Below are 24,478 nucleotides of genomic sequence, written 5' to 3' on the forward strand. Positions count from 1 at the left end.
TGGGCGTGGAGATTATATGGGAGTTTGGATCCCACGCGCCCGCAGGGGAAGTGATCAAACGGCGCACAAAAGAAGCAGTGGCCACGTGGACGAGGATCTGTGTTTGTTGACTTCAACCTATTGGACGGTCAGGATGCGTTGTATTCTCCATTCATTTGGTATCAACAGTTTACGGGAAATAAAATAAAAAATAAAAAATAAAAAATAAAAAATAAAAAATTCAGAAGCAGACTGGGAAATCTTTATTTCTGTATTATTTAAGCTTTAATACAAAGTTTTAGGTAGAAAAAAGAGAGGTTCCACAAGGCAGTAGGGCTAGCTGCAGTTGATGGTAAATAGAGCAGAGGCATGGGTTTGAAGTGGTGCAGCTATGGTCGACCCCGACATCACTCCAAACTCTTTTCCACTCCATTCCTCTCTGTATTTACAGGAAGGTTGACCCAATCCCTTGCCTGGAAGTGCCTCCGCAAGGTCCGAAATCTTCACAGATATCTCAGTCTTCTCGTTGTTGAGATTGAAGAGAGCAACATATACCTCACCTGAATTACATCAAAACTTTCTTTCTTTACCCACGACAACGTTGTGAAAACCCATTCAGAATCTCAGAGATTGATGCACTAACCTCCTCTCCCTGTAGCAATCCATGACCGAACTCCACTCTCAATACCTTCTGCTGCACCAATGCAATCAAATCATCATCATGCTAAAAACTCAACATCATCCTCATAATTAACAACGCAATTCATTACCATCGTTTTGCTTTACAATTGCACACTCCCCAGATTGCTGGTTTCCCAACGTCCCATTACTGTATAACTCCCACTTCTGTTTTCATAACAATCAACATTCCAATAAGAGCATCACAGAGATAAGTAATAAGGGTGAGAAATTTCTTCATCTTCTCGGACATTTTGACACACCTGGTTCTCATGCCTTATACAAGGGAAAAATGACCCCCTCCTGAACTCTTCAGAACTACGCTTCCTTTGCCGAGTTGCATCCAGGCAAACATCCCCTCGATCATGCCCACTAGCTGCCTCTTTGTATCTGTACCACGACTTAATTTTTGTGACAAACTCAAAACTTGAGACAGTAAAATAATAATAGAGCATCAAATCAATTACATTGCAAGTCGAGGCCCTCGTTTATATACACAAAATGGTGTTTCATATTTGTGTTTTGGATTTGCCTTCCAACATATTTTTTGAAGACCTCGATTCAGACTTTCAGGAACCCAACCAGCTGCGTCTGAATCTGAACACTTGGTGAGCCCCAGTACAGGTGAAACTGATGCCACCATATCTCTAGAATGCCATTTCACAATCTTCTCCCTACTGTTCGAAACCTTTGTTGAAGCAACTTCAAGAAACTGTAATGGCAATGGAAATGAACACAAAATAGTCAAAACGTCGATATCAAGAAAGTCTTTCCAAGCTTGAAAAAGCTCAACTTGCCTCCATGTTATTTGAACTGAAGGAGTTAATCTCCAGAAGCGTAGGATTTGTGATGAGACTAAAGGTGGCATCGTCAATATTCCTCAAATCTCCTCCATACATAATTGGAGACTTGGCCATACACCATAAAGTCATCTGAAATTAAGTTGAACAACATTTCAGCGATGATATTACTCTCTTTCTCTCCCTCTTTTAACCACAAATTTACCTGAGTTCTTTGTTCATCTACGCTGAGGTTGGTTGTCCTATGTGGGCCTTCATTTGCAGCTAAACATTTCATCCAACATTATTAATAACATGTATACAAGCTTAAGATTGTTACTCAATCTAATTGTACAGTCATTTTTAGTGTGTTCAGTCTTATAAAATGTATAACCTGGATCGGTAAGCCACCCAAATGGAAGCATATCTGAATCAGGCCAAGATTTACCCAGCAAGCCTGTGGTGCCTATCATATTAGCAGCAGAGAAATCCCTGAAGAAGAGAGTACAAGTTGAGATGACATCAATATCAAATGGTATGTATTTGAATCTCTTGAACTCAAACATAATAACTTAAGTTACCGGGTGATGTTAAAGTGGAAAACGAGGTCGTTCCAATTATCCCAATCATCACCTGTTATTCTATACATGTTAACCAGCCCACTTACATCCTTGGCCATGGCTGGCGTCGCAGTTTTTCCGGGGGACAGAGAAAACAATATTGGGCGGTCAAGTTGTTTAAGAACCTGTGCGTACTTAAATGAATTAGCATTTAGCATATGAGTAACAATTGCATGTGTCTGTGACAGAGACAGAAGAGAACATACATCAGACACAAAGCTTATTTGAGGTAAATCCAAATCATCGCCAAAGACACAATCAAGTTTCACTGCCGGAAAAAGAATGATCATTTCAGTTTAGTATCAAGATTCCAGGTAATGGCAAGATCTTTTTGATTCAGACATCTTACTTTGAAGAACAAAATGAAATTCATCACAGATCTAAAACACTATCAAATACTTCGAGAGAGGCATGCAAACATGTAGAAAGTGAGCTTGCGTTGTGTCAATGACAGTAAACTTACCAAAATCAACCCCCCAATCAGCATATTGTTGATAAAGGGACCTTAAGAAGGCTTTTGAAGCTCCTAAATCCATGTTCACACTCATGAAACCATTTTTCATCCATCCACAAGTCCTCGACTTGTCCCCTATATCACTTGCAAACCACTTTCTCCCGGATTCTTCATAGGCACTTCCCTACCAAGCAATTGAGAACCTTATAATCATTTCTCCCGTGTGTGTTTCAGGGCTGACTATTTACAAATGCTCACGTAATACAGAAAAATAAGGGAACTAAGTTACCTTTGAAATGTCCAATATAGGCGTATTAGCATTGACTGCCTGTGTACTTATTCCTCTCATGACATGAATTCCAAACTTCAAACCCATATCATGAACTTTCTTAGCTACTTCAGTGAATCCCTTTCCACCTTGCGAGGAAGGCCACCGACTCGGGTCCGGGACCATCCTCCCCCATTCATCGATCACATCAAATCCAAGAGAATCAGCGTAAGCACCAGGAACATTTCTCCTATACCATAGGTAATCCACAATCACGTACTGCATCCATCAAACAACCGAGAAGATTAATCATCTTACCACCATTTTACCGCATTACATTACAACAAATTTAAAGGAATGCACACATTAATTAGATCATAAAATGAGCAATGTTATCGGTACAATTTTCAGCAAGTTACCAAAGCCCTACCTCATATCCCTTAGACTTAAGCCGATTGGCCACAACCTCTGCATTCTTTAGGTATTCTTCTTCAGAAATAATCCAGGAAAATGAATTATAAGAGTTCCAACCTCTCGGCGGGACGACAGCACGTTCTGTTCCATTTTGTGAGGACACCCTAAAAAGATTAAAGTTAGTATGCACCATATGATTAGTAAATCAAGAGGCTTCATCCAAACCATAGCCCTAGATGATCCAAAGTTAACGAAGTTCACAGCACAACACAAGCTCACAGATGGGCTTTACAGAAAGTCCTAAACCAAGCACATCTCTAAATTTGCAGTAACAATAGAGAGGAAGCAATAGAATCCCTTTCACGGGAATACAATTTTTAAAAAGAAATGAAATGGATCTTCGTTCTTCCCTCAACAACAATCCTAGTTTTTCACAGGAAGTAGAGGAACCTTTACAAAATATGGAAACGGAATTCTTTAAACAACGCAGAGTTAAGGACCATATAAGCTATACTACTTGAAAGAAAAGTGAGAGAAATGAGAGATTTACGCACCGATTGAATTGAAACACGGAACAGAAGAAGAAGAAAAAGCAGAGAGAGTTGAAGAAGACGTCTTTCATGATGTGTGCTATCTACAGCGATGGCTGTTCTCAACTATCAAATTCATAATAGAGCATGAAACAGAGTTCTTTTTATACTGCTAAATTAAAAATGTGAATTACAAAAACAATAAAGACCCGTTTAAATAACAATATATCCATAAATGGGTGAAAATAGTTTTTCTTTAGTGCATGGATTATTAAGATTAACCACTCTTATCCATATAGTTACAATAAAAGAAAAAATTCAATTTTTTTTTATGGTTAAGGTATTACTACGTGTCCATATATAAATTTTTAAACCAGGTGTACTATACCTTTCAATTCAAATATTAATCATGAGTATTATTAACTATTTTAAAATTTTATATTAATAATTTTACAGATAAAACTATTTTTATTAATTTAGCTTATTAATTTTTATACGTTTATTCTTATCCTAATCGAAATCCCTTTCTCATCACAAAGAGAATTGTACTATGTTCCTTATTTTGACACTAAATAAGGAATGTTTATTTGTAAGATGATTTATGGTATTCTTATTCGATTCAAAATCATTATTATATATATGTACATACATACACGCACAATAAATTTAATTATGATTTTTCTTTTTATGAAGATGCATGCATATAGCTGAGGTGCCAATGCTTTATTAATATTAGAAAGAATCGGCGCCGACCAACCACATCTCAGTTTTCGACTATTGTTTTGTTTTTATTGGAGTTAAAGAATGTTACTTTCGAACAAAAATAATAACAATGACTAATTGAGACGGGGACGAGGACAGGGAAGCCACTCCCCATTTCCCGCCTCGCATGAATTTTTTGAATCATGTAAGAAAGAGTAGACAATTATGTTTAAATTGTGTAAAGAAGGGATCCTCAGACAAACAAACAAAAAAAAGTCTTAAAATCGACCATGATCGACGAGATCGTACAAGTATGACATTACCTTTTATTTCATCTCATAGATCTCCTATTCACGAAGATAATGGTATTCTATTGATACTCAACTTTTATGGACATATAAACATATCCGTTGTTATCCATTGATGTGGATCGACAACGGTTGATCAGCAAAGTTGATAAAATATATTGGGGGAAGAAGACTAAATTACCATGATATTGGTTACAAAGTTGTGGGTTCTCAAGAAAATTTGAGATTTTGAGTATACAAATAAGAGATAAAGGCTAATGCAATTGAGTTTAAAAATCGAGAGAGAAAAGGTGTGATTTTGTGTTAATTAAATAAATAAATAATTGAAAGCAAGCACCGAAGCAATCGAGCGATTTGAAGCCTAATTGTATCTTCCATTTGTTGCGAATTGCAAGCAATCTTGGTGGGTGTCGGGTTTGTTCGGATGATCGATGAATTCGGGGACAGTAAGAGTGCGTTTGGTTTTCGAAGAGGGGCGCCTACTGAGCAAGCCGCAGAGGAGAAATGGACTGAAACGGAGTTGGATTCTTCTGAAATCCCACCTCCATTCCATTTCCGACTTCTCCTCCTATCTTCTCGACCTTTTCCTTCTTCGCGATGCTTGCCCTCATGGCCTCCTTCTTTCTGTAAGTTTGTTTTTTTCTCTCTCGCTTTCTCTGCGTTCTTCTCACTTGCAATTCCCGATGGAGGAGGGGGGGGGGGGGGGGAGAGTTGTTTGGTTGTCTTTGATTAGGCACTTTCAGTGATATGCATGCTTAGCTCATCTTTTCCCTCTTACAGATGGATGGGTTTGTTCTACCACCCTTTGAGCCTACTTCTATTTTGAAGGATGGAGATATTGTTAGGTCAGTTTGTGGGCGATATTTGCTCTTTGAATACTTCGTCTCTATAAGACCAAGTCTCCCAGTTTGCCGTATTGTTCTTCTAACAGGGTGAAGAAGAGTGAGGACAATGTGATTGCAGTTGAGACGATGGCAGACATGGAGGAGGGGCAACCTGCTGGTCTAGATGTTCAGCTTCTAGCCAACGAGGAGCTTGTGAAGGAGTGCACTGACTACAAAAATGAAGCAGAACAAGATGATGAACATTATGATCTGCTGAATCAGTTGGAAGACACAGTGGATGTGGGAAGCAAAGAGAAAACAGTTTGCAGGAAAAGGAAGGCACTGAAAACAGTTCACAGCTCAAAGTATTTAGTACCAGTCTCTATCAATGCTAAATCTAAAGAATCGTATAGCATTAGATTCTTATATGCAGGCAACATTTCTAGTTCAAATACCATGTTCTTGATGGTGCTTGATCCTCATATCTTGCTTTTGTTTATGCTAGCTGCTTCAATGTGAATGATGCCATTTATGATTCTAGTGGAATGTAAAACAAGTACCGGGATGTTAGAGCCACGAACTTGTTGGTTCATGCTGTGATTCTTAAGGGATGGTGAATGTTTTGTGTTGTTGTAAACTGGGCTTTGGTTGTTCATTGATAGCATCACATCTTGACCGTGCAACTTCTGTCGATCAATAACAGCCACAATGGTCTTCATGTGATGCCGTCTCATTCTGTTCTAGATACATGACCAATATCCATATGCTAGTATTAGAGCATTTTTCATTTAGTTTGGCGAAGTCGTACCCTGCATGAACTATCTGATGCTTATTACATTATCCAAATTGTAGGAAGAAGAAGAATAGATTTGCTCCAACTGACAAATGTCTGGCTTCTCCATCAAATCTTCAGCAGTTTCATACAGACCATAATTGTAGATCGCAGCAGGAAGTTTCTGTTTCTTATAAGAGTCTGGTCGAGAAGCGCAAATCATCCAATGGCAATACTGGTACAAACAAGAAGCAAAAGGTTCGTAAAGTAAGTCTTATGAGGATGTTATATCTTGTCATTGTAGTTAAATTTAAATAAGGAAGGCCTTTCCTTTAAAAAAAATCTCCATTTTAAGCGTTAAAAGTGATGTTTATTCATTGATCGTTCAGCAGGTACAGCAACGAATAGTTCGAAATAGTAACGGTAAGTTACCTGTTGAGAATTACTTTGAGGACTCTGAACAGCTAGATGACAGTAGTGTTGATGAAGGAATTGTCCCCGTGGAAACTAGACCAGGACATGTTCGTTTTCTGCCTCTTGATCAAGGTCTGTTTGTGTTTCTCATTCTTTCCAAAATTCGTGTTACAACTTTATGCTGCTTGGTGCAAGTGCTAACTTGTGTATTTTAATTTGTGTTCGATCCAGGAGAAGCTAACCAGTTTGTGCATCCAGCTCAAGCTTCTATGGTATTATCCCTGTGCTTAGAGCTCTTTGCTTTTATATAGTCCTTGCAAGTGAAACCAAGTTCTTTGACATTCGAATTGAGTGTTTCAGGACACCGCGCGGTCAAATGGGATAACAATTAAGAATGAAAAAAAATGGGGTAAAGGGAAATCCTCATTTTGGAGGAGTAATTGCAACTGTGAAGGACAAAGTTCCAAGTCGCAAGCTAAAAAAGATTCATCAACTAGGAAATGTCCAATTGACTTCAATGAACTCAGACCTTGTTTGAGCTTGCCCGAGGTTTGTTTTCGATAAGTTTTACATGTTTCTGTGTGAATATTGCATTGTCCTTCCCTAATCTGGAATTAGCTTCTGTTGCTTGGATATGTCTAAATTTACCATTGTTTGGTGTTGGAATCATCTCAGCCATGAACTTCTATATTGCAGAGAGGTGATATAATTGCATATCGTTTAATTGAATTATCATCATCATGGACTCCAGAATTTTCCTCCTTCAGAGTAATAATTCCTTTGGTTCCCATTATGATATTAATATCTTCGATGAGGCCCATACTTATACTTTGCTCAATCCTGTTAGGTTGGAAAGGTATCATGGTGTAATCCTGAAGCAAATAAGATTATGCTGATTCCTGTTCCAGAATATCCATTTGTTTTTAAGGCAATGAACGAGGAAGCAGTCAAGCATCCATATGCGGAAGATGGGTCTTTAAAGGTGCTCAAATTAGCCATCATCTATCATCTTTAGTTATGTTGTTCACTTGAAGTGGGAGTTAATCAGATAAGCATATGGGATTAGGGACAATCAAACAAATTAAATTACACTTGCCAGATGTGTGTTTTCTGTTGTCAGGCTAGGCTCAGCTTCATGATCGATGAACAAGATGGAAAACACAGCATGGCAGCTGCTAATTGACTCTTTTAATTTATGCAGGCTGATTACTCCTCACTCGTTGACATCAGAATCGTTGAGCATGAAAACTCACTAGGTTTTGAAGCAGCTGGTGGTGGTAATATTAGTGAAGCATCTACTTCAAAACAAAGCTGGAGCAAGTGGGAGAAGCATTCCATTGCACCAAAACAAAGCTGGAACAAATGGGAGAACCAGCCCAGAGCACCAAAACAAAGCTGGAAAAAGTGGGAAAACGATACCAGTAAACAAGGGGAGAACCAGCCCAGGGCATCAAAACAAAGCTGGAAAAAGTGGGAAAACGATACCAGTAAACGGGGTACAGACACGACTTGTGTTGTGTGTTAGGAATAAGTAAAGCTGCTTATTTGCTCTCAACCTTGTGTGTTGTTTTCTGGTGGTTTCAGAAAATGGAAAGGAAAATGCATGGGATGACATTGTCCAGGCTTCCAGCGCGAAGAAAGCTAATTTGTCCAAGGACGTTGGATGGGGAAGAGGGGAGAAGAAATCTTGGAAAGGAGCTTCATAATAGTCCATGACAGATACTCCGGTGGGGCTAGTTGATTACCTCTCAATTAACGTAATTTTGTACAAAAATTTACCACTTGCTCTGTAAGAAGTGGGAAGGCTATGGAAGGTAGCCATTTTGTGTGAGCGGTTAGGCTCGGTTCAGGCACACGATCGACGTAATTTCATTTTGTTGTGGAGAAGTTGTCTGTCATGATGGAAACAAAATGGGAACGTTGCTACAAGAATCTATAGCCATTTTGTCTGCTGGATAAACTTGAATGTTAGAAACAATAAATAGTTGAGGAGTATACTAAGCATAGAAATATTAAGCACATCCCAATTTGGTTGGACAGCCAGAATGTTGATAAACTGTCCTAATATCCTCCTAACTGCATCCATGTGCTGCACGATTGCTTTGTTTGGCTTGATAAAGTGACATTCTCTTAGTTTCAGTTATGATTAAAAGGAAACATCTCCCACCCGTTCTTTTCTTTTCTTTTCTTTTGCTTCTTTCTTCTAATCTTCCAATACTCATATATGGCATGACGCTGAGATTCTGATACGAGGCAAACTTGAATGCAGCTCCCCAGTTGGCACATGCTTTTATATCACTACTTGGATCACAACACTTCATTTTTCCACTCAAACACTCATGCCTTGTCTTAATCCTCTCTTTTTTACTTTTATACTAATTTAAACCCCCCTGGAAGCAAGGTAGAAATTCATCAAACCTTTTCACCTTTAATCCCTTTTTATCCCTCTATTTAACCTGGTTTCAACTCTATCCCACAATCACCACAATTCTCTACTCAATACATACATACTCCACTCTAGCTTCCCCATTGAACAATGCAAGCCATGGCTGCTGCAGCACCGCGTAAGTCGAGTCTTGTTAAACAAGACCGTCATCTATTCGCAACACGCGATGAAAATGCCTTCACTAAGCAAGTTTTGGCCACTCATTCTGAGGAACCCCTCGAGTTGCCTGTCAACCCTTTGCTCGGCCTCGTTGAAAAAATTTTCCTTCGAGCTAAACTCAATACTCACCAGGCACATACATAACAATTGTTTTCTTGCATATTCATGATTCAAATTGAACCAAATCATCTGTTTGGTCTAGAAGAAAGTTATGGTGCTCACTGATTAAATTTGTCTGCAGGGAACAACACGAGCTCAACTGGAGGCAATCGAAGACCGCTCTCCAGGCCCAACAGACTTGCTGGACTTGCTGAATTTTGTATCGTTCACTATCAATAGAGTTTCCAATGAGGTTGCTTACAGTTTCTTCTTCCTTTTAGGCACACAAGAAGAAGTTCACGTCCTTTCAGAGATTCATTTTGTTTGCTTGTTTTGAATGATCACAGATACGGTACAGGTGTTCAAGAGCTGGGGATACCCATACCGTGACGATGGAAGTGCTCAATTTATTATCAAACTGGCCATGGGATGCTAAGGTGGTGCTGGCCTTGGCTGCATTTGCCATAAACTATGGAGAGTTTTGGTTATTGGCTCAGCAATCCACAACTGACTTCCTCGCCAAAGACATCTCGCTCCTCAAGAAACTCCCAGAAATGTTCGAGAGGATCGACATTGTGAAGCAAAAATTTGAAGAAGTTGACAAACTCATCAACACACTCATGGCTGTGGCCAAGTGCATTGTTGATTTCACCATGCTTCCTCCCCATTACGTTACTCCAGACACGCCTGAAATGAAGAGCGCAATCACTCTTATTCCCACAGCTACTTACTGGACAATCAGAAGCATTGTTGCATGTGCTGCACAGACTGCAGGCCTCGTTGGAGTCGGCCATGAGTATGCCCCACCGTCTCCTACTTTTGGTAATCGAACTTAGCTAACCAACCATTCTTAGTTTCTTCTCTCCAACATTTGATCAGGTATTTAGCATCAGCATCTGAGTCATGGGAGCTGTCTAATTTGACCCATAAGATCGACAGCATACGGAAGCATCTTGAAGAGCTGCTTCGTGCTTGTCATCATTACATAAGTGAGGCTTCTGTAGCTCTCTAAACTTCAATTCTTTCCCTGTTTTTGGTCGTGTTTGTGATTGATTGATACACAGATGAGAAGATGCATCAAGAAGCGTATGCGAACCTGGTTCGACTTTTCGAGATACCCCACATTGACAACCACAAGATTCTGAAGGCTTTGATTTTCTCCAAGGATGATAAGCCGCCCCTCATCGATGGTCAAAGCAAGGAAAAGGTGGGTCCTCAGTTTTCCCTTTTCTAACAAACCGGACACACATTATAACGAGAATATCTAAAGTACTCCACACATTCTATTTGGGTTTCAAACTTTAATCACAACATCACAGGCTACCCTCGAAGTGCTGCGAAAGAAAAATGTGTTGCTCCTCATCTCTGACCTGGACCTGACCACAGTGGAGCTTTCAATGCTGGAACAAATCTACAGGGACTGTATAAACAACAAAAGTAGAGCAGAGAGCGATTACGAGGTGGTGTGGATGCCAATTGTGGAGTCCCCATGGACAGATGAGAAACAGAAGAAATTCGAACGGTTATTGGGGATGATGCCATGGTACTCGGTGGCGCATCCTTCAATGATCGAATCTGCCGTCGTGGAGTACATACGACAGGTATGGAAATTTGTCAAAAAGCCTCTCTTGGTGGTCTTGGACCCTCGAGGCAAAGTGGTTAATACCAACGCCTTCCATATGATGTGGATTTGGGGAAACTTGGCCCACCCTTTCACAAGCGCTCGAGAGGATTCACTTTGGAAAGAAGAGACTTGGAGACTCGAGCTGTTGGTGGATTCAGTGGAGCCCCAAGTGTTCCAATGGGTATTGTATTCCCCATAGACTCCTTAATCTCAACCAAATTGAACGCACTTTTCCAATCTTCATATAATCTCACTCACTCTGCTCCTGTAAATTCAGATAGAAACAGGGAAATACATATGCATTATAGGAGGGGAAGATCTGGCATGGATAAGAAGCTTCAGCAGAAACGTGGTGGAAGTAGCGAAGGACGCCGGGATAGAATTGGAGGTACTCTACGTAGGGAAGAGCAATCCAGGAGGAAAAATAAGGAAGAACATGGCCGCAATTTTAGAAGACAAATTGATCCACACCCTGGAAGATCCGACCCTGATTTGGTTCTTCTGGGTGAGGTTAGAGAGCATGTGGTACTCGAAAACACAGAGAGGGAGCACAATCCAAAACGATCCCATAATGCAAGAGACAATGACGATGATGAGCTTGGACAGTGGAGGGCAGGGGTGGGCGGTGATGAGCAAGGGGTCAACCGACATGCTTCGAGCCAAAGCCGAGATCATAAGCAATGTGGTGGATGGGTACGAAAAGCGCTGGAAGGTGAATGCGAAGGAGAAAGGATTCATGGCTGCTATGAGGAAAGAGCTTGAGGATACCCACACTCCCGAGCATTGCAACCGCTTGATTCTGCCTTCTTCGAATGGCACCATTCCAGAGAAGATCGTTTGTTCGGAATGTGGTACCGCCATGGAAAAGTTCATTATGTATCGCTGCTGCAACGATTGAGTTAATCCTAAGAACGGAAGCAACCTAATTTAGAACACTGGAAGAGTTGAAGCGGAGTTCTGAGTCCATCCTAAAGAAAGGGAGTGAGTTTGTTGTTTGCAGTGTGGTTTGTTTGTGTAATTCAAGTACTTTTAATTCCATGGATGCATGGAACTGAAGATTCTTTTCCAATTCCGTTATTACGTACCATTCAGATCAAATTTATATTTATACTTATCTACTCAACCCATATGCTTCCGACTTTCTACGGAAAGAGAGTAGTAACCAACAGACCTAATTGATTCTATTCATAGGCTTTTTTCTTGATCGTCAGAAATAATTAAGTCTTTATCATCCCCTATCTATTAAACAACTATAATCGGCTTCCATTAGATTTCCCTTCTACTTCATTGCAGTATATCCATTCTGTCTTTGAAAGGCATACATTTGACTGTTGGAATTAAACACAGGCGGTGATAACAGCTTCATACAAGTATAAATTTTGTATCTTTAAGAATGAGTCCGACAGGTCGTCATATGCTAGGAATTACTTAATTTTTTCTGTCAGACACCCACATTAGGGGGATTCCAGACTAGTGCAATGCGGCAAATCTAGCCTAAATATTATTGGGTATATCCTGATCCGATTAGGGATCTAAAGGTATTATTTCTGAAGATACTGGGGAGTAATACCATTACTTTTCTGAAGAACGTTCATTGAAATATAACTTTAAAGAAAACCACTGACCGGCGGAGGTTTTCAGTTTCAGAGACACATCCATGGTTTCTCTTAATTACATTTAAACTATATATTTGCATTTACCCCCATGTACGATTAGTCTCAAGTTGAATACATTTAAGCATCTGTAAACTTGCAAACGAATCAAAATCATTTCCTCCAATCAGGTGATATAATTGAAACCAAAATTTAAAATAACAGTAAAGCGACTACTAATAAAAAAGATTATTAGTGAAAGTTTCGTCAGACAGTTCAAGACAAAAAATTGTTAAGAGAATTGGAAGTTATAATACGTAGGAAAGTACTAGAAAAATAGGAAAATAGGAAGGAAATCTTTAGGAAAATAGGAAAGATTAATGAAATAGCATTAGAAAAATAGGAAGGAAAGTTTGATCTTGTAAAAGTAACTGTACCAGGAGACAGGTAGCAGAGTGCAATAGGAATTTACACAACGCTGTTTAATACTGGCAAATTTAAATCAATTTATGCTTCGGAAACATGAACATCCATCATTTGAATCTGAAAGAGTTCACCAGTAAGAAGCAACAATTAAAGCAATTAATTTAACGACAGGTCAGTAAACCCTAGATTTCGAAAAGCAAATGTCTCAACGTCAAACCAGCAAAGCTACAAGTCACAAAACACTCATATCTTGACTCCGATTCAAACGAAGTCGATTAGGTTTGAAGAGTTGGAGTTAATGTACGCCTTCGTTGACACGTCCATCTGGATATAAAACCCACCGATGAACGCAACGCCTATCAAAGGCGATACAACACCAAAAAGTTTAAAACAAACATTGCAAGCAGAAGCAAAAATCAATAAGCCAATGAAAACGAGCAGGGAAGAAAAGATTGAAGACCCCAATAGTTCCGTAGTCACCAAATTTCGGGAACAAAGTCCCAACAATGGTCGCAGATGCGGCAGTCGAGAGTGATAGAACTTTAGGGTTTAGGTGCTTTATTTATAGGAAATCGCGGAGCAATGACGAGCGGAAAAAATGGAACTCCGTTGGTGTGCTTGGGCTTCTGGTTTCTCTTGACTAGAATTTCAGATCCGGCCCAATTCAAAAATATTGTATTAAAAAAAGTAAAAAAAATGTTTTTAAAAAATAAAGGAAAATAGATTTGCCCCCATGCAGGATCGAACTACAGACCTTCAGTTTACAAGACTGACGCTCTACCACTGAGCTATAGGGGCTAGTTGACATTTTCCTGTTTATTCTCCACATACAAGGTTTAACAATCAGTCGCACGCTCAAAATTGATCAAACGAGGAGATACATGTAATTTCATCGCATCAGATTACTTCTCAAAGAGATTTAGTCGTCTTCGCATCGCAACACCATCTCCAACTCCTGGCCTTGTTCTCCTGCATTCCTGCGTCGCGTTTTGTTGATCATTCTGCGGAATTATAATCTGTTGAGACGACGAGCTTTTCAAGCTAAGGGAAGAAGATGGTGAAAGTAGCGACGTTCTTTGCAATGTCATTAGGGGCCTTTGTATTCTGGCAGTCGATGGATAAACTCCATGTTTGGATCGCTCTCCGTCAAGACGAAAAGGTTCTGTTTCGATTTTCCCCCTTCAGATTTCTCCAATTTTCTGGTACTTATAGTTAATTATTCAATTGAATTCCATTTCTCCATAGAAGAGTAGGAAAAGAGAAAACCCTAGGTGGCAAGTCTTCGGCAGCTTAGCTTTGAATGCGATATTTCATATAACTTTTGTTAATTAGAAATTTGTGGTTGATGTTCTTTTGGCTTGCAGAACATTGGATAAACTGTTTTGAATCTATTTGCAATTCTTTTGGAATGTAAATCATAACCATTTATAAGGTATCTCTGTGTTCCACTTTGGTGTTTCAGAAAGAGAGATTGGAAAGGGAAGCAGAGATCAGAAGAGTTAGAGAAGAGCTACTGCAACAAGCGAAACAGAACGACTCTCTTGCTTGACTTTTAACGCTTCTTGACCGGTGGCCTTCCGTCCTCTTTTTTGTTTTTCTGTACTTTCTGTTGCTGTTATCGGTATTGATCGATCAGCTTAGACTCTACACATTTTATAAGTATCGGTTGTCCGTTCTACAACAATGATAATGGGGTGGCCTATAAATGGTCGATTACTCATTTCTACACCTTCCCTGCTTATCAAATCGTAAGCAATGCTCATTTCAATATGGAGCCTTGCTTTTTGAATAATTGAAATTCCTGAACTTGACTCTCCTGTTGTGTTCTTACCTTTGTCTTTGGGATGAGAATCTGTTTGCTTTGGGTTCAGGAGTTATCAAATTCCTGTTTCAGTTGATGAACAGATACCAATGCAGCTATCTAAAGGTTGCTTTTCTTGAGCAAACGTTCCTTGTATGGAGAAAAATTGCATCTGCATCTTGATTCACCTGGAAAAGATTCTCTATATAATCTTTTAGCTCCTTTTAGTTTCTTGTTGAGATAAACGGATACTCATTTTACTGCATGTTTTTTTAAATCCGGTTGTAGTGTTGACATGCTTGCTTGTCTCTTGATCAGTCCCTGTTTTGTTTATCCATGTTAGATGAGAGTTCCTTGTTTCTTGATATCTGTTCATCATTTCATGTAGAATGTGTTCAGAAAGACATCGTTCTTCCGAAGTTGGAATTATTTGGCCATTTTTATTGAAAAATAGAATCATTATGAACTCTATAAGATTCATTATTTCTAGGTTGAGTTCAAGCTTCCCATACTGCTGTGGACATTAGGGATTTGATACAACAAGACGTCCTTAAGTTAAGACATCACCACAACCCTTATCTGTAACGCATTTGCTCAGTTCTGTTGACGAGTTGAGAAAGGAGAAGAATATTATGCAGTTGTTTAATTTCCTAGAAGTTTATTGCATATCAGTTCTTGCTTGCCCTGGCTATTTGTATGTTGTATGGTGGGCTTTCGTATATCCATATGCAAAAACCTTAATAGTTGTCTCTCGTGTGATGGATTTAGAAGCAAACCATAGAAACCAAACATTTTGCAACCTGCAAGGTGTTGGTTTCATTATTCACTGGTGCAAATATACGAAGGCCATTGGGAGGAACTATTTGACCATATATTCTCCCAAAGTTTTGAGCCTTCAATGTCTATGTCTGCTGCCTAGTAGGGAGGGTGTGTTCTATCCAATACCATGAATATTCAAAATAAAACAGTATCCATTACATCTTCGTAACTTCTCTTCTTCCTCAACATGGTAATTACTAACATTATATTGATTAAGTTCATCTGAATTTCTACTTAAACATATGGATCCCTTGTGAGCATGAGGACTTGGTAATCCATGGATTATATGTTCTGGAGAGATAGATCAAAAATAAGTATTAACCAAGGAACTCGTATCACATGTACAGGTAACACTTAGAAGTTAAGCAATTGTATTATTTGTATGTCAACCTAGTGTATTCTATGTTAGGAACTCTTAACTCTTCATTTGCTGTGTAATTTTTTTTTGGTAAAAAAAAATATATATATATACTTTTGCACTATAGTTAAGGGATTGAAATGCTTCTCATCCAAATTTTTGTATATAAAAATATATACATGATAGACTCCAGCCTAGCATACAAGATAGAAGGACGCACAGTAACGGAATTTTCGAAAAATGTGGGGTAGTGGAAAAGGTAGTGATTCATCTATTTCGCCGTTTTGTGAAAAGATTTCTGTTTTGCATTAAAAGACGGTCGCAATTGGAGGAGGATTCATTCCCAATTCCACACTGCTTCATAACATTTGGGGGATGGGAGTATCTCTTCATGTCTCCTACGCATAACACATTGAACAGAACAAGAAGCATCAACAGACCAAACACCTTCCACTATTTCATATGTGCCACCTCTTATGTACTCCACCATAATATATATACATATATACATTAGGATAAAATATCAAATTCAGTTTCTATACTTTTTATTAATTTTAAAAATAGTCTCAATATTCAATGTTTTTTTTCTTTTACTAAAATAATTATTATTTAACCAATTTCGATAGAAATAACTTAACTTTAAATAACGAAATTAAAGATTTATTGAATTTTTTTGACAATCGAAACTAGGACTAAAATATAATATTAAAAAACGATCGTTCCCAATTCCCGATGAAGAGTTCCCATTCCGATGATGCATAACCATTAGAGTCACCCCTTCCACATTTTCTGGCTAAAAGTTTGAACAATCATAGATGCTTCACTCTCAATCAACCCAAAGCTGTCACACCATGCATGTATATTGAAATATTCAAACAAATTATGAATATGACATTATGTTGATTGTATTTCAAAATCTACATTATCTGTAATATTGATGCCAAACAAAGAAAATGATTTATCCATAAAGTTTAGAGAATACTCCCCACAACAATGTTCATAAATAAACAAATCCAAGCTACTAATTAAGCAATAATTGATTTAAAAATAACGACCAAACTAATATTAACTAAGCTACACTAGTTACCTAGCACAACAATTCATATTGGGTCAAATATGTTGATCAACATGATCATAGTAAAAACACTCGGCACCTAATGGATAAGAGGTACATATGGAGTAAACGCTAACCAAATTGTATTGCTACAATCAAGAAAACCTTATCACCATATCATCACCAACGGAAAAAGCGATCAAGTTGGTTTAGTTGGGTTCAAATTGATCCAGTTCAATTTCTTGCACCAACGCCATGTCTATATAAGCTGCTAAGACATGCATTGCCAAACCAACTCAACCAACAGCTTTCTCATCCATATTACTCATATCCCTGTTGAACTAGTTCTCCAAATCAATATGGCCATTAGCAAATTTCTTTTGGTTCCTTTTCTTTTGATTGTTCTAGTTTCAGGATTGGGTGAAAGCTTTGAATTCGATGAGAAGGAGTTGGCAACAGAGGAAAGTCTATGGCGGCTGTATGAGAGGTGGGGTAACCACCACACTATCTCGAGGGGCCTAAAGGAGAAGCATAAACGTTTCAATGTGTTTAAAGAGAACGTGAACCATGTGTTCACAGTGAACCAAATGAACAAACCATACAAGCTGAAGCTGAACAAGTTCGCGGATATGTCCAACTCTGAGTTTGTGAGCTTCTATGCTCGCTCCAATATTAGCCACTACAGGAAGTTACATGGCAAAAGATCAGGTGGATTCATGTATGAGCAGGCTACAGATCTCCCATCATACATCGACTGGAGGGAAAGAGGAGCTGTCAATGACATCAAAGAGCAAGGCAAATGTGGTAGAATTTCTAATTCTGGCTTTGTAGATTCTTGTAGGAGAGGAAAAAAGTTAGACTACTCGACACAACGTTTAAGTGTTTTGAGAGTTCTCACAATTAGATTATGAAAATGTGAAGCATTCGATGTCAATGGAAATCATAAATAACCAATGGATTATGAAATATATTGCAGGAAGCTGTTGGGCGTTTTCATCTGTGGCTGCAGTTGAAGGAATCAACCAAATCAAAACCAACCAGCTATTATCTCTATCAGAGCAGGAGCTGCTCGACTGCAATTTCAGGAACAAAGGCTGTAACGGAGGATTCATGGAGATCGCATTCGATTTCATAAAGAGAAATGGTGGAATCGCCACTGAGAACAACTATCCGTACCACGGCGCAAGAGGATTGTGTCGCTCATCCAGAGTCAGTTTTATAATTCAATTCAACACTAAAATATCGTTGATCCTTTCAGAAATGATAAAACTAAGCATCTATTTATTTGTTTGAGCAGAAATCTTCACCGACAGTAACAATAGATGGATATGAAAGCGTACCTGAAAACGAGAATGCCCTGATGCAAGCCGTCGCAAACCAACCAGTGTCAGTCGCCATCGACGCCGTGGGGAGAGATTTCCAATTCTACTCGCAGGCAAGTTTGTGGTTGATTCGAGCAATCGATTGCTTCACTATAATATCTTCAGGCATTGTTAATCTTAAAACCGTGGGAAAACTGCAGGGAGTGTTCGATGGATACTGTGGAACGGAGCTGAATCACGGAGTGGTGGCGATTGGTTACGGAACAACAGAAGAGGGAACAGATTACTGGATGGTGAGGAACTCGTGGGGAGTTGGATGGGGAGAGGAAGGTTACGTAAGGATGAAGCGAGGAGTGGAGCAGTCGGAAGGGCTGTGTGGAATAGTGATGGAAGCCTCTTATCCCATCAAATACTAGCACTCCAAACCCCACCCACAACCAGATTACTTACTTCTCACTCTTCTATCATAATTAATTAAATATATATATGTTTCATGAATTACTCTTAAATCAAAAATAAGAAATTAGTGTGGTCTTATTAAAACACTCTTTCTTCCATTCATTTCCATAATTCAGTTCTAAATACACAATGCAACGTATTAAACTCCTCATCAAATTTCCACCCAAACATAAATTCAAATTCAAATTCAAATGAGAGAGAGAGGCGGTGAAAGTGACAGAGTATTTGACATTGCCGATTTGATGTATAAAGTAATAAAGTTGGTCAGCTCTGCCCTCCCTTCTCTCTTCTTAACCTCCCTTTAAAAATAAAATAAATAAACGCACTAGTCTTGAGCATACAAGCCCCTAAAAATTAGTACACTCACATGTTTCCATTAATATAAAATTAAACGCCAACCATATTTAAACAAAAAAACTAATTTAATTAAACATACGATAAATATACTTTGAAAAACATGTTTTAAAAATTCTGCAAAGGACAAAAAGAAAAAAAAAAAAAAAAAAAGAAAAAAAGAAAAAAAAAAAGAGACAGATGTTCCACCTACACGACCTCCAAGACCACCATCGAAATATCAACAAACCCTCACCATCTCAAATCCCTATGCAAGGAGAGAGAAACGCCATTTTCATCTCCTTGGCTAAGAGCATAAAATGTCAAAGAAACCCCCATCCATGAGCGAGAGAGAGAGAGAGAGAGAGAGAGAAGTGATGGATAGTCAGTCAAGAAGGTGGGTGGAGGCGAGCTTTGCCTTGTAAGACGGCTCCCGAGCTCCAATGCTACCGTCATTTTGATTTGTGTTTTGTGATTTTTTTGTACAGTTCGGTGCGGTTGTGTGGTGGGTGGGTGGGTTCACAACACCACATACACGTTCTCCCCCCCACTGCCACACACCCATTACCAATCTTCTGATCTCTTGCTGCTGTCTGCTTCCTCCTCTTTACCATTACCACCTTCCTCCTCTTTACCACCTTCCTCACACACCACTGCCTCCGATGACTCATCTGTGGTGGTCTCGGTGGCATCACACGCGTGTTCTCCATCACCATCATGCATGTTTCCGGCAACGGGAAGCGGCTCTGTCAATTGAATGCCATCTCGAGGAGGCGAAAACACCACCGGCAACTCATACTGTTCCATTTCGCATGGAAATTTTGAGTTCCTGAAGTGCTCCTTCAGTGCTTCTAACCCCTACACAAAAACAAACAAACAAACCAAAATAAGCAACTTTTGGAAATTAATTAGCCCAGCCATATGACTATTACCCACCTGAAGTCTAGCGTAGGTAACCTGGCAGATCTTTCTGGAGTTGAAGATTTGCCAAGCTTGGAGATGGAAAGCTTTGTACAGTCTCCATGCTCCTTGTGGGGAGGTCATATTCACAAACCCATATCCCACATTGCATTTATTGCTGCAGTTTGGAAAGGAAAATCAAAACAAATAATAAGGCAATGAACTGTGGTCCAGCAAGATCAACAAAAAATGACAGACGAAGAAGGACCATAATCACTCACACGAAGTCAATAGGAAGATATACGAAATCGTAGGAGGACAAAGGAAGGCCCTTTCCATCGTTGCCTATCTCCTCGTTGCACTTCACGCAGTGCTTGTCCAGAGTCTTCAGTAATAACTTCAGACTGCCCATTATATGTTTGTTTCCCCCATTAGTCCATGCCTTATAATAATAATAATAATAATAATTTCCTTTAAAAGAGATCCTACTTTCAGGCCTGTTCAGAAATACTTCTGTCGTTTGCTTCAAAATGGAAACATTTTTTTATTTAGACCTCCCTAGAGGTTGACTGACTGAGTTTGAAAACGTTTTTAAACACGAACCAAGGACATTCATGAGCTTGTTTCTATAAAATAGAAATGTACATAAAGAATGAAACAGAAAACTCACTTATACTTGTTGGGTATGTTCTTGATCATAACCGTAGTTCTGGACTCTCTGCAATCGGGTGCTTCTGCATCCATTGCGTTTTCGCTTATTAAGAAACACGGGTCAGATTTCTTCAAGAAGTTGTTCTTCCTCAACCTAAAATTAATCCTAGGTTGAGAAAATGCTTCTTGTTTTGAGCTGGTTGGAGATTGATTATTCATAATCTTCTTTGCATTTATCCCCTTCGAAGTGTCGACTGAGGCCCCTATTTCAATTCCATTTCCTGTATTTCCACTGCAGTTCAATGGCTGCAACTTGTCCATCAGTTCATCTGCATTGTTTAAGCTCCGGCCGCTCACATATTGCACCTTCTTGGGGAAAATTTGCGCTTGCGGGTAGAATGGACGATGTGGGTCTTTGAAACGACCAGACAGCTTCGAAGGCCGAGACGAGGTTGACTGCTGGTGGTGTCCAGTGTGTAGTGTTCTGGAGGCGACCATGGGATTGAAGAACTTCCGGCCATTGCCACCGGGACGGCTGAACTCAACGACGACCGGCTTGCCGTGTATTTCCTTACCGTTCATCTCTTTAACGGCCTTAGCGGCATCTCTAACATCAAAATACTCAACGAACCGTTGGTGCTTCTTCAATGGCGTCTCCCTAAATTCCTTCACGGGGCCTTACTCCAAAGAAAAAGGTAATCACTGAAGCGAAATAGGAAAGGGAAAAAACAAAAACACCCCACCCCCCACGGAAAAAAGAACAACAAAACAATTACTGTACAATCATCATCATGCATCTGACAGAGAACATAAAGTAGGGGAAGGAGTTGGCATCAGATATAATAACGAAACCCCCAAAAAAAAGTCCCCACCCAAACGAATGGGAAGGAAGAAAAATTACCAAAACGCTCGAAGATTTCCTTGAGAGTAGAGGCGGAGACATCCAACTCCAAATTGAAAATAACGACGGTGCCTTGATTGTTCCAGTCCAATACGGCGGGGTTATTAGTCGGAATAACGAATTCGGCCCACACAGCACAGCCGCCGATTAGGGCACGAGCCAACCGCGGCGGCGTGTCGAAACTGTTCTGCGAAAACCAAGAATGTTGGTTGCGAAGTTGTTTTTGACGCATCGAATGTTGGTTCCGCATCTCTCGAAAGGCCTTTTCTGCATGCCTCAGATCGTAAAAATGAACGGTCAGGATTCCATCCCTGATTCTCTCCATCTGAACCCCTCTCACATCCCCAAACCATTCCAAATCCCTTCGCACCACTGGCTCGCTCACGTCACTAGGCACCGCACTCAGTAACAGCGACCGAGTCGGACACGACGACAACGGCTGAACCTGCGGCACCGCAATTTCCTCCACTGGAGTAACAAACACCGGATCAAAATTAACCGGAAAATTAGGGGAATACGTTATCACAGAATTGCTAAACGGTTCCACTTGCAGTTCGCTCATCGACGGTGGAAACGGAGCACCGAAGGAATAGTAAACATGGCAGACGGGCGGCCCAACAACAGGAGGCAGATTACTGAAGTTTCCGGGTCGGAACTCTCGAGCGGCCGGGTCCAAACTTCTCTGAAGCCGGATGACACCTGTTTCTCCCATGGCCGACTTGAAACTCGTAAGGAACGCCGGCGGACAAAAGCCGAGGTCAGTTAAGCCGTTTTCCGACGGAAACCGGACGTGTTTCTCTCGTAAGAAACCCTAATAAATTCCGGTAGACAAAAGGAGATGAAGAAGGGTTTGGTTTGGTATGGTTTGGCTGTTTCCTGTTTCGCCACATCCATTAAGGAGCAGGAATAGGTTGCTAAAAAGAGAGGGATATGGAATGAAAGTGACCTAAGAGGAAAATACGGAAGTACCCTTGAGAGGTATCGAGAAGAAAACGACCATACGAATGTTTAGGAAGGGCAATGAGAGGGACAAAAAGGTAGGAGCGCCACGTATCAACGTCGCGCGTTTGCCGAAGCCGAAGCGAAATAATAATAATAATAATAATAATAATAATGTTTCCTTTTTGTTTTTTTTTTTTTTTTTCCGTTTATATATAATATTTATTATTTTTTGTTCTCACGGGCACCTCCTCACCTTGTAATTGCTTTATTTATTTATTTATTTCCTTTTTCTTTCTTCTGTTTGTTCGTACATTTATTTAATTTGCCCGACTCCTCGTTTTTGCTCCCTACCCTCTTCAGCTATCAACGCACAAACGCCTTGTTAACTTATATTATATTAATTTTTTAATTTTCGAAATTCGTAACACATTATTTATTTTTATTTAAACTTTTGAAATTTCAAAATATTTAAGCGAATAAAAATCTGAAAATACTCACCATAAATGGCCGCCGGTTACTCTAATCAAAATCTTCCTTATTGGACTACAAAGATTATACGGTGTAACAATAGCGATGGAAATAAAATGCCAAAATAGGAGGCATTTTTGGAGAAAGGTGAGAAAAAAAATAACATTAATTGGGGTAAATATAATTCAATAATGGGTATAAAATTGAATTGAGTGGACAAATATTATAATAAACAGAGTGGGTAGCAATTTAGCATGGTGTGTCTGCATTTGTGTTCCCCATTAACACTAAGAACGAGATTTATTAAGCGATGACCCACGTACTGTCTCTAAAAATCTACGTTGCTTTTGTTCTCCACCCCCACCCTGTTTTCAGGAACTATATACCACATGAAAATATAATAATATGAACTTAACCAATGTATTGCTTCCTCTTCTTCAATTTTGATTAAATCTGGTTCCCAAATTAATTTACTTTAAAAACATTATAATTTAACCACTATTGGAATGAGAATTGAAATGAAATGACCCATGCATGCAAATCCATGCACGTAGCGTTAGCTGCTCATTGCAACATAAATATATAAATATATAAATATATAAATATTTATAAATATATAATCTGGGAGTGCGTAAAACAGAAGGGCCTTCACGCCCCTTCTAAAAACGGTGGCACGTAATCCTATGTGCATTAGGCTACGGCTGTTGCATTTTCAATAGCCATTTCTGAACTACTACATTGCTGCAGCCTGCAGCACTCCAGATGCAGCCTCCAGCTAGAGGGGCTGGCGGGGTACCTTCATAGCTGCAAACCCCACCCTAACGAAATGTAACCCTCACTTCCAATTCAACTCCTTCCTATTTACTTTTTATTATTTTTATTGTTATTATTAACTCATTCAAAATGAAATCAAATAAGAGGAGCCTCACTTATTCCCTTTTTATTAAAATTTCAATTTTCAGGTACAATTGCAAATGGTTACATGAAAGCATCAACAACACACATGGAAGCTCTCCTACATTTGGGAGAAGAAAAATCCGGCAACCGCTACCATGCCAGAGAATTCCACGGCAGAGGCACCGCTCTTAGGAGCTTCGGCGGGGACAGATTCACCTCCAGGAACGCCAGGTCCACTGATTGGGCCTTCAACCACGTCGTTGCTGCCGTCGGTAGCGTCACCCCCATCAGTGTTTCCTATCTCTTTGTCAGCGCCGGGAGCCAAGAGATCTCCAACGTCGGTGTTATTAGCAGAGCCCTTTGGGGAATCGGCGGGGGACGCTGCGCAGGCATAGCCGACAAGGGCGAAGAGGACGAGAGCAAGAACAACAAATTGGCGTGCCATTTTTGATGCTGTGTTTTAAAGAAGAAGGGGATTGAATATT

General features: G+C 39.6%; 6 protein-coding genes and 2 non-coding genes across 16 annotated transcripts; 4 read left to right on the forward strand and 4 right to left on the reverse strand.

The window, feature by feature from the left end:
* Nucleotides 1–219: 219 nt before the first annotated feature.
* LOC111804900 (alpha-galactosidase) lies at nt 220–3,908 on the reverse strand. The gene is made up of 14 exons (XM_023689717.2): nt 3,747–3,908; nt 3,209–3,356; nt 2,800–3,057; nt 2,520–2,694; nt 2,263–2,324; nt 2,018–2,181; nt 1,831–1,928; nt 1,663–1,721; nt 1,455–1,589; nt 1,125–1,369; nt 921–1,047; nt 750–825; nt 623–673; nt 220–539 (listed from the first exon to the last, which is right to left on the reverse strand). Exons 1-14 carry the CDS (start codon nt 3,812–3,814, stop codon nt 316–318), a joined length of 1,890 nt encoding a protein of 629 aa, XP_023545485.2. The 5' UTR covers nt 3,815–3,908; the 3' UTR covers nt 220–315.
* A 1,020-nt stretch (nt 3,909–4,928) lies between these two features.
* Nucleotides 4,929–8,899, forward strand: LOC111804901 (coilin). 9 transcript variants are annotated; one of them, XM_023689724.2, is made up of 12 exons: nt 4,955–5,358; nt 5,513–5,577; nt 5,664–5,921; nt 6,409–6,595; nt 6,718–6,751; nt 6,818–6,874; nt 6,974–7,014; nt 7,103–7,291; nt 7,439–7,510; nt 7,590–7,724; nt 7,944–8,238; nt 8,327–8,899. In XM_023689724.2, exons 1-12 carry the CDS (start codon nt 5,164–5,166, stop codon nt 8,446–8,448), a joined length of 1,650 nt encoding a protein of 549 aa, XP_023545492.2. In that variant the 5' UTR covers nt 4,955–5,163; the 3' UTR covers nt 8,449–8,899. The 9 variants fall into 9 exon arrangements, with proteins under 9 accessions (XP_086984441.1, XP_023545492.2, XP_023545493.2 ...); XM_023689725.2 differs by having other exon boundaries at nt 6,721–6,751; XM_023689726.2 differs by having other exon boundaries at nt 4,956–5,358; nt 6,409–6,586.
* Nucleotides 8,900–8,944: 45 nt separating this feature from the next.
* LOC111804898 (protein SIEVE ELEMENT OCCLUSION B-like) lies at nt 8,945–12,287 on the forward strand. Its single transcript, XM_023689714.2, has 7 exons — nt 8,945–9,479; nt 9,589–9,699; nt 9,794–10,242; nt 10,326–10,435; nt 10,511–10,653; nt 10,766–11,251; nt 11,348–12,287. Exons 1-7 carry the CDS (start codon nt 9,279–9,281, stop codon nt 11,966–11,968), a joined length of 2,121 nt encoding a protein of 706 aa, XP_023545482.2. The 5' UTR covers nt 8,945–9,278; the 3' UTR covers nt 11,969–12,287.
* Nucleotides 12,288–13,091: 804 nt separating this feature from the next.
* Nucleotides 13,092–13,233, reverse strand: LOC111806240 (small nucleolar RNA snoR137). The gene has a single exon (XR_002816790.1). It is a non-coding gene; the product is annotated as a small nucleolar RNA snoR137 (small nucleolar RNA).
* Nucleotides 13,234–13,814: 581 nt separating this feature from the next.
* Nucleotides 13,815–13,886, reverse strand: TRNAT-UGU (transfer RNA threonine (anticodon UGU)). Its single transcript has one exon. It is a non-coding gene; the product is annotated as a tRNA-Thr (tRNA).
* An 83-nt stretch (nt 13,887–13,969) lies between these two features.
* On the forward strand, nt 13,970–14,904 carry LOC111804906 (uncharacterized). Its single transcript, XM_023689732.2, has 2 exons — nt 13,970–14,247; nt 14,551–14,904. The coding sequence occupies exons 1-2, from the start codon at nt 14,143–14,145 to the stop codon at nt 14,635–14,637; spliced, it is 192 nt and encodes a 63-aa protein (XP_023545500.1). The 5' UTR covers nt 13,970–14,142; the 3' UTR covers nt 14,638–14,904.
* Nucleotides 14,905–17,214: 2,310 nt separating this feature from the next.
* On the forward strand, nt 17,215–18,991 carry LOC111804905 (vignain). The gene is made up of 4 exons (XM_087128438.1): nt 17,215–17,924; nt 18,097–18,329; nt 18,418–18,559; nt 18,647–18,991. The coding sequence occupies exons 1-4, from the start codon at nt 17,399–17,401 to the stop codon at nt 18,856–18,858; spliced, it is 1,113 nt and encodes a 370-aa protein (XP_086984564.1). The 5' UTR covers nt 17,215–17,398; the 3' UTR covers nt 18,859–18,991.
* A 264-nt stretch (nt 18,992–19,255) lies between these two features.
* On the reverse strand, nt 19,256–22,632 carry LOC111804899 (protein terminal ear1). Its single transcript, XM_023689715.2, has 5 exons — nt 21,687–22,632; nt 20,805–21,462; nt 20,416–20,538; nt 20,171–20,312; nt 19,256–20,092 (listed from the first exon to the last, which is right to left on the reverse strand). The coding sequence occupies exons 1-5, from the start codon at nt 22,396–22,398 to the stop codon at nt 19,799–19,801; spliced, it is 1,929 nt and encodes a 642-aa protein (XP_023545483.2). The 5' UTR covers nt 22,399–22,632; the 3' UTR covers nt 19,256–19,798.
* Between the last annotated feature and the right edge of the window lie 1,846 nt (nt 22,633–24,478).

The sequence above is a fragment of the Cucurbita pepo genome, chromosome 11 (genome assembly GCF_057944985.1).
Source record: "Cucurbita pepo subsp. pepo isolate OVF chromosome 11, ASM5794498v1, whole genome shotgun sequence".
Taxonomy (NCBI): domain Eukaryota; kingdom Viridiplantae; phylum Streptophyta; class Magnoliopsida; order Cucurbitales; family Cucurbitaceae; genus Cucurbita; species Cucurbita pepo.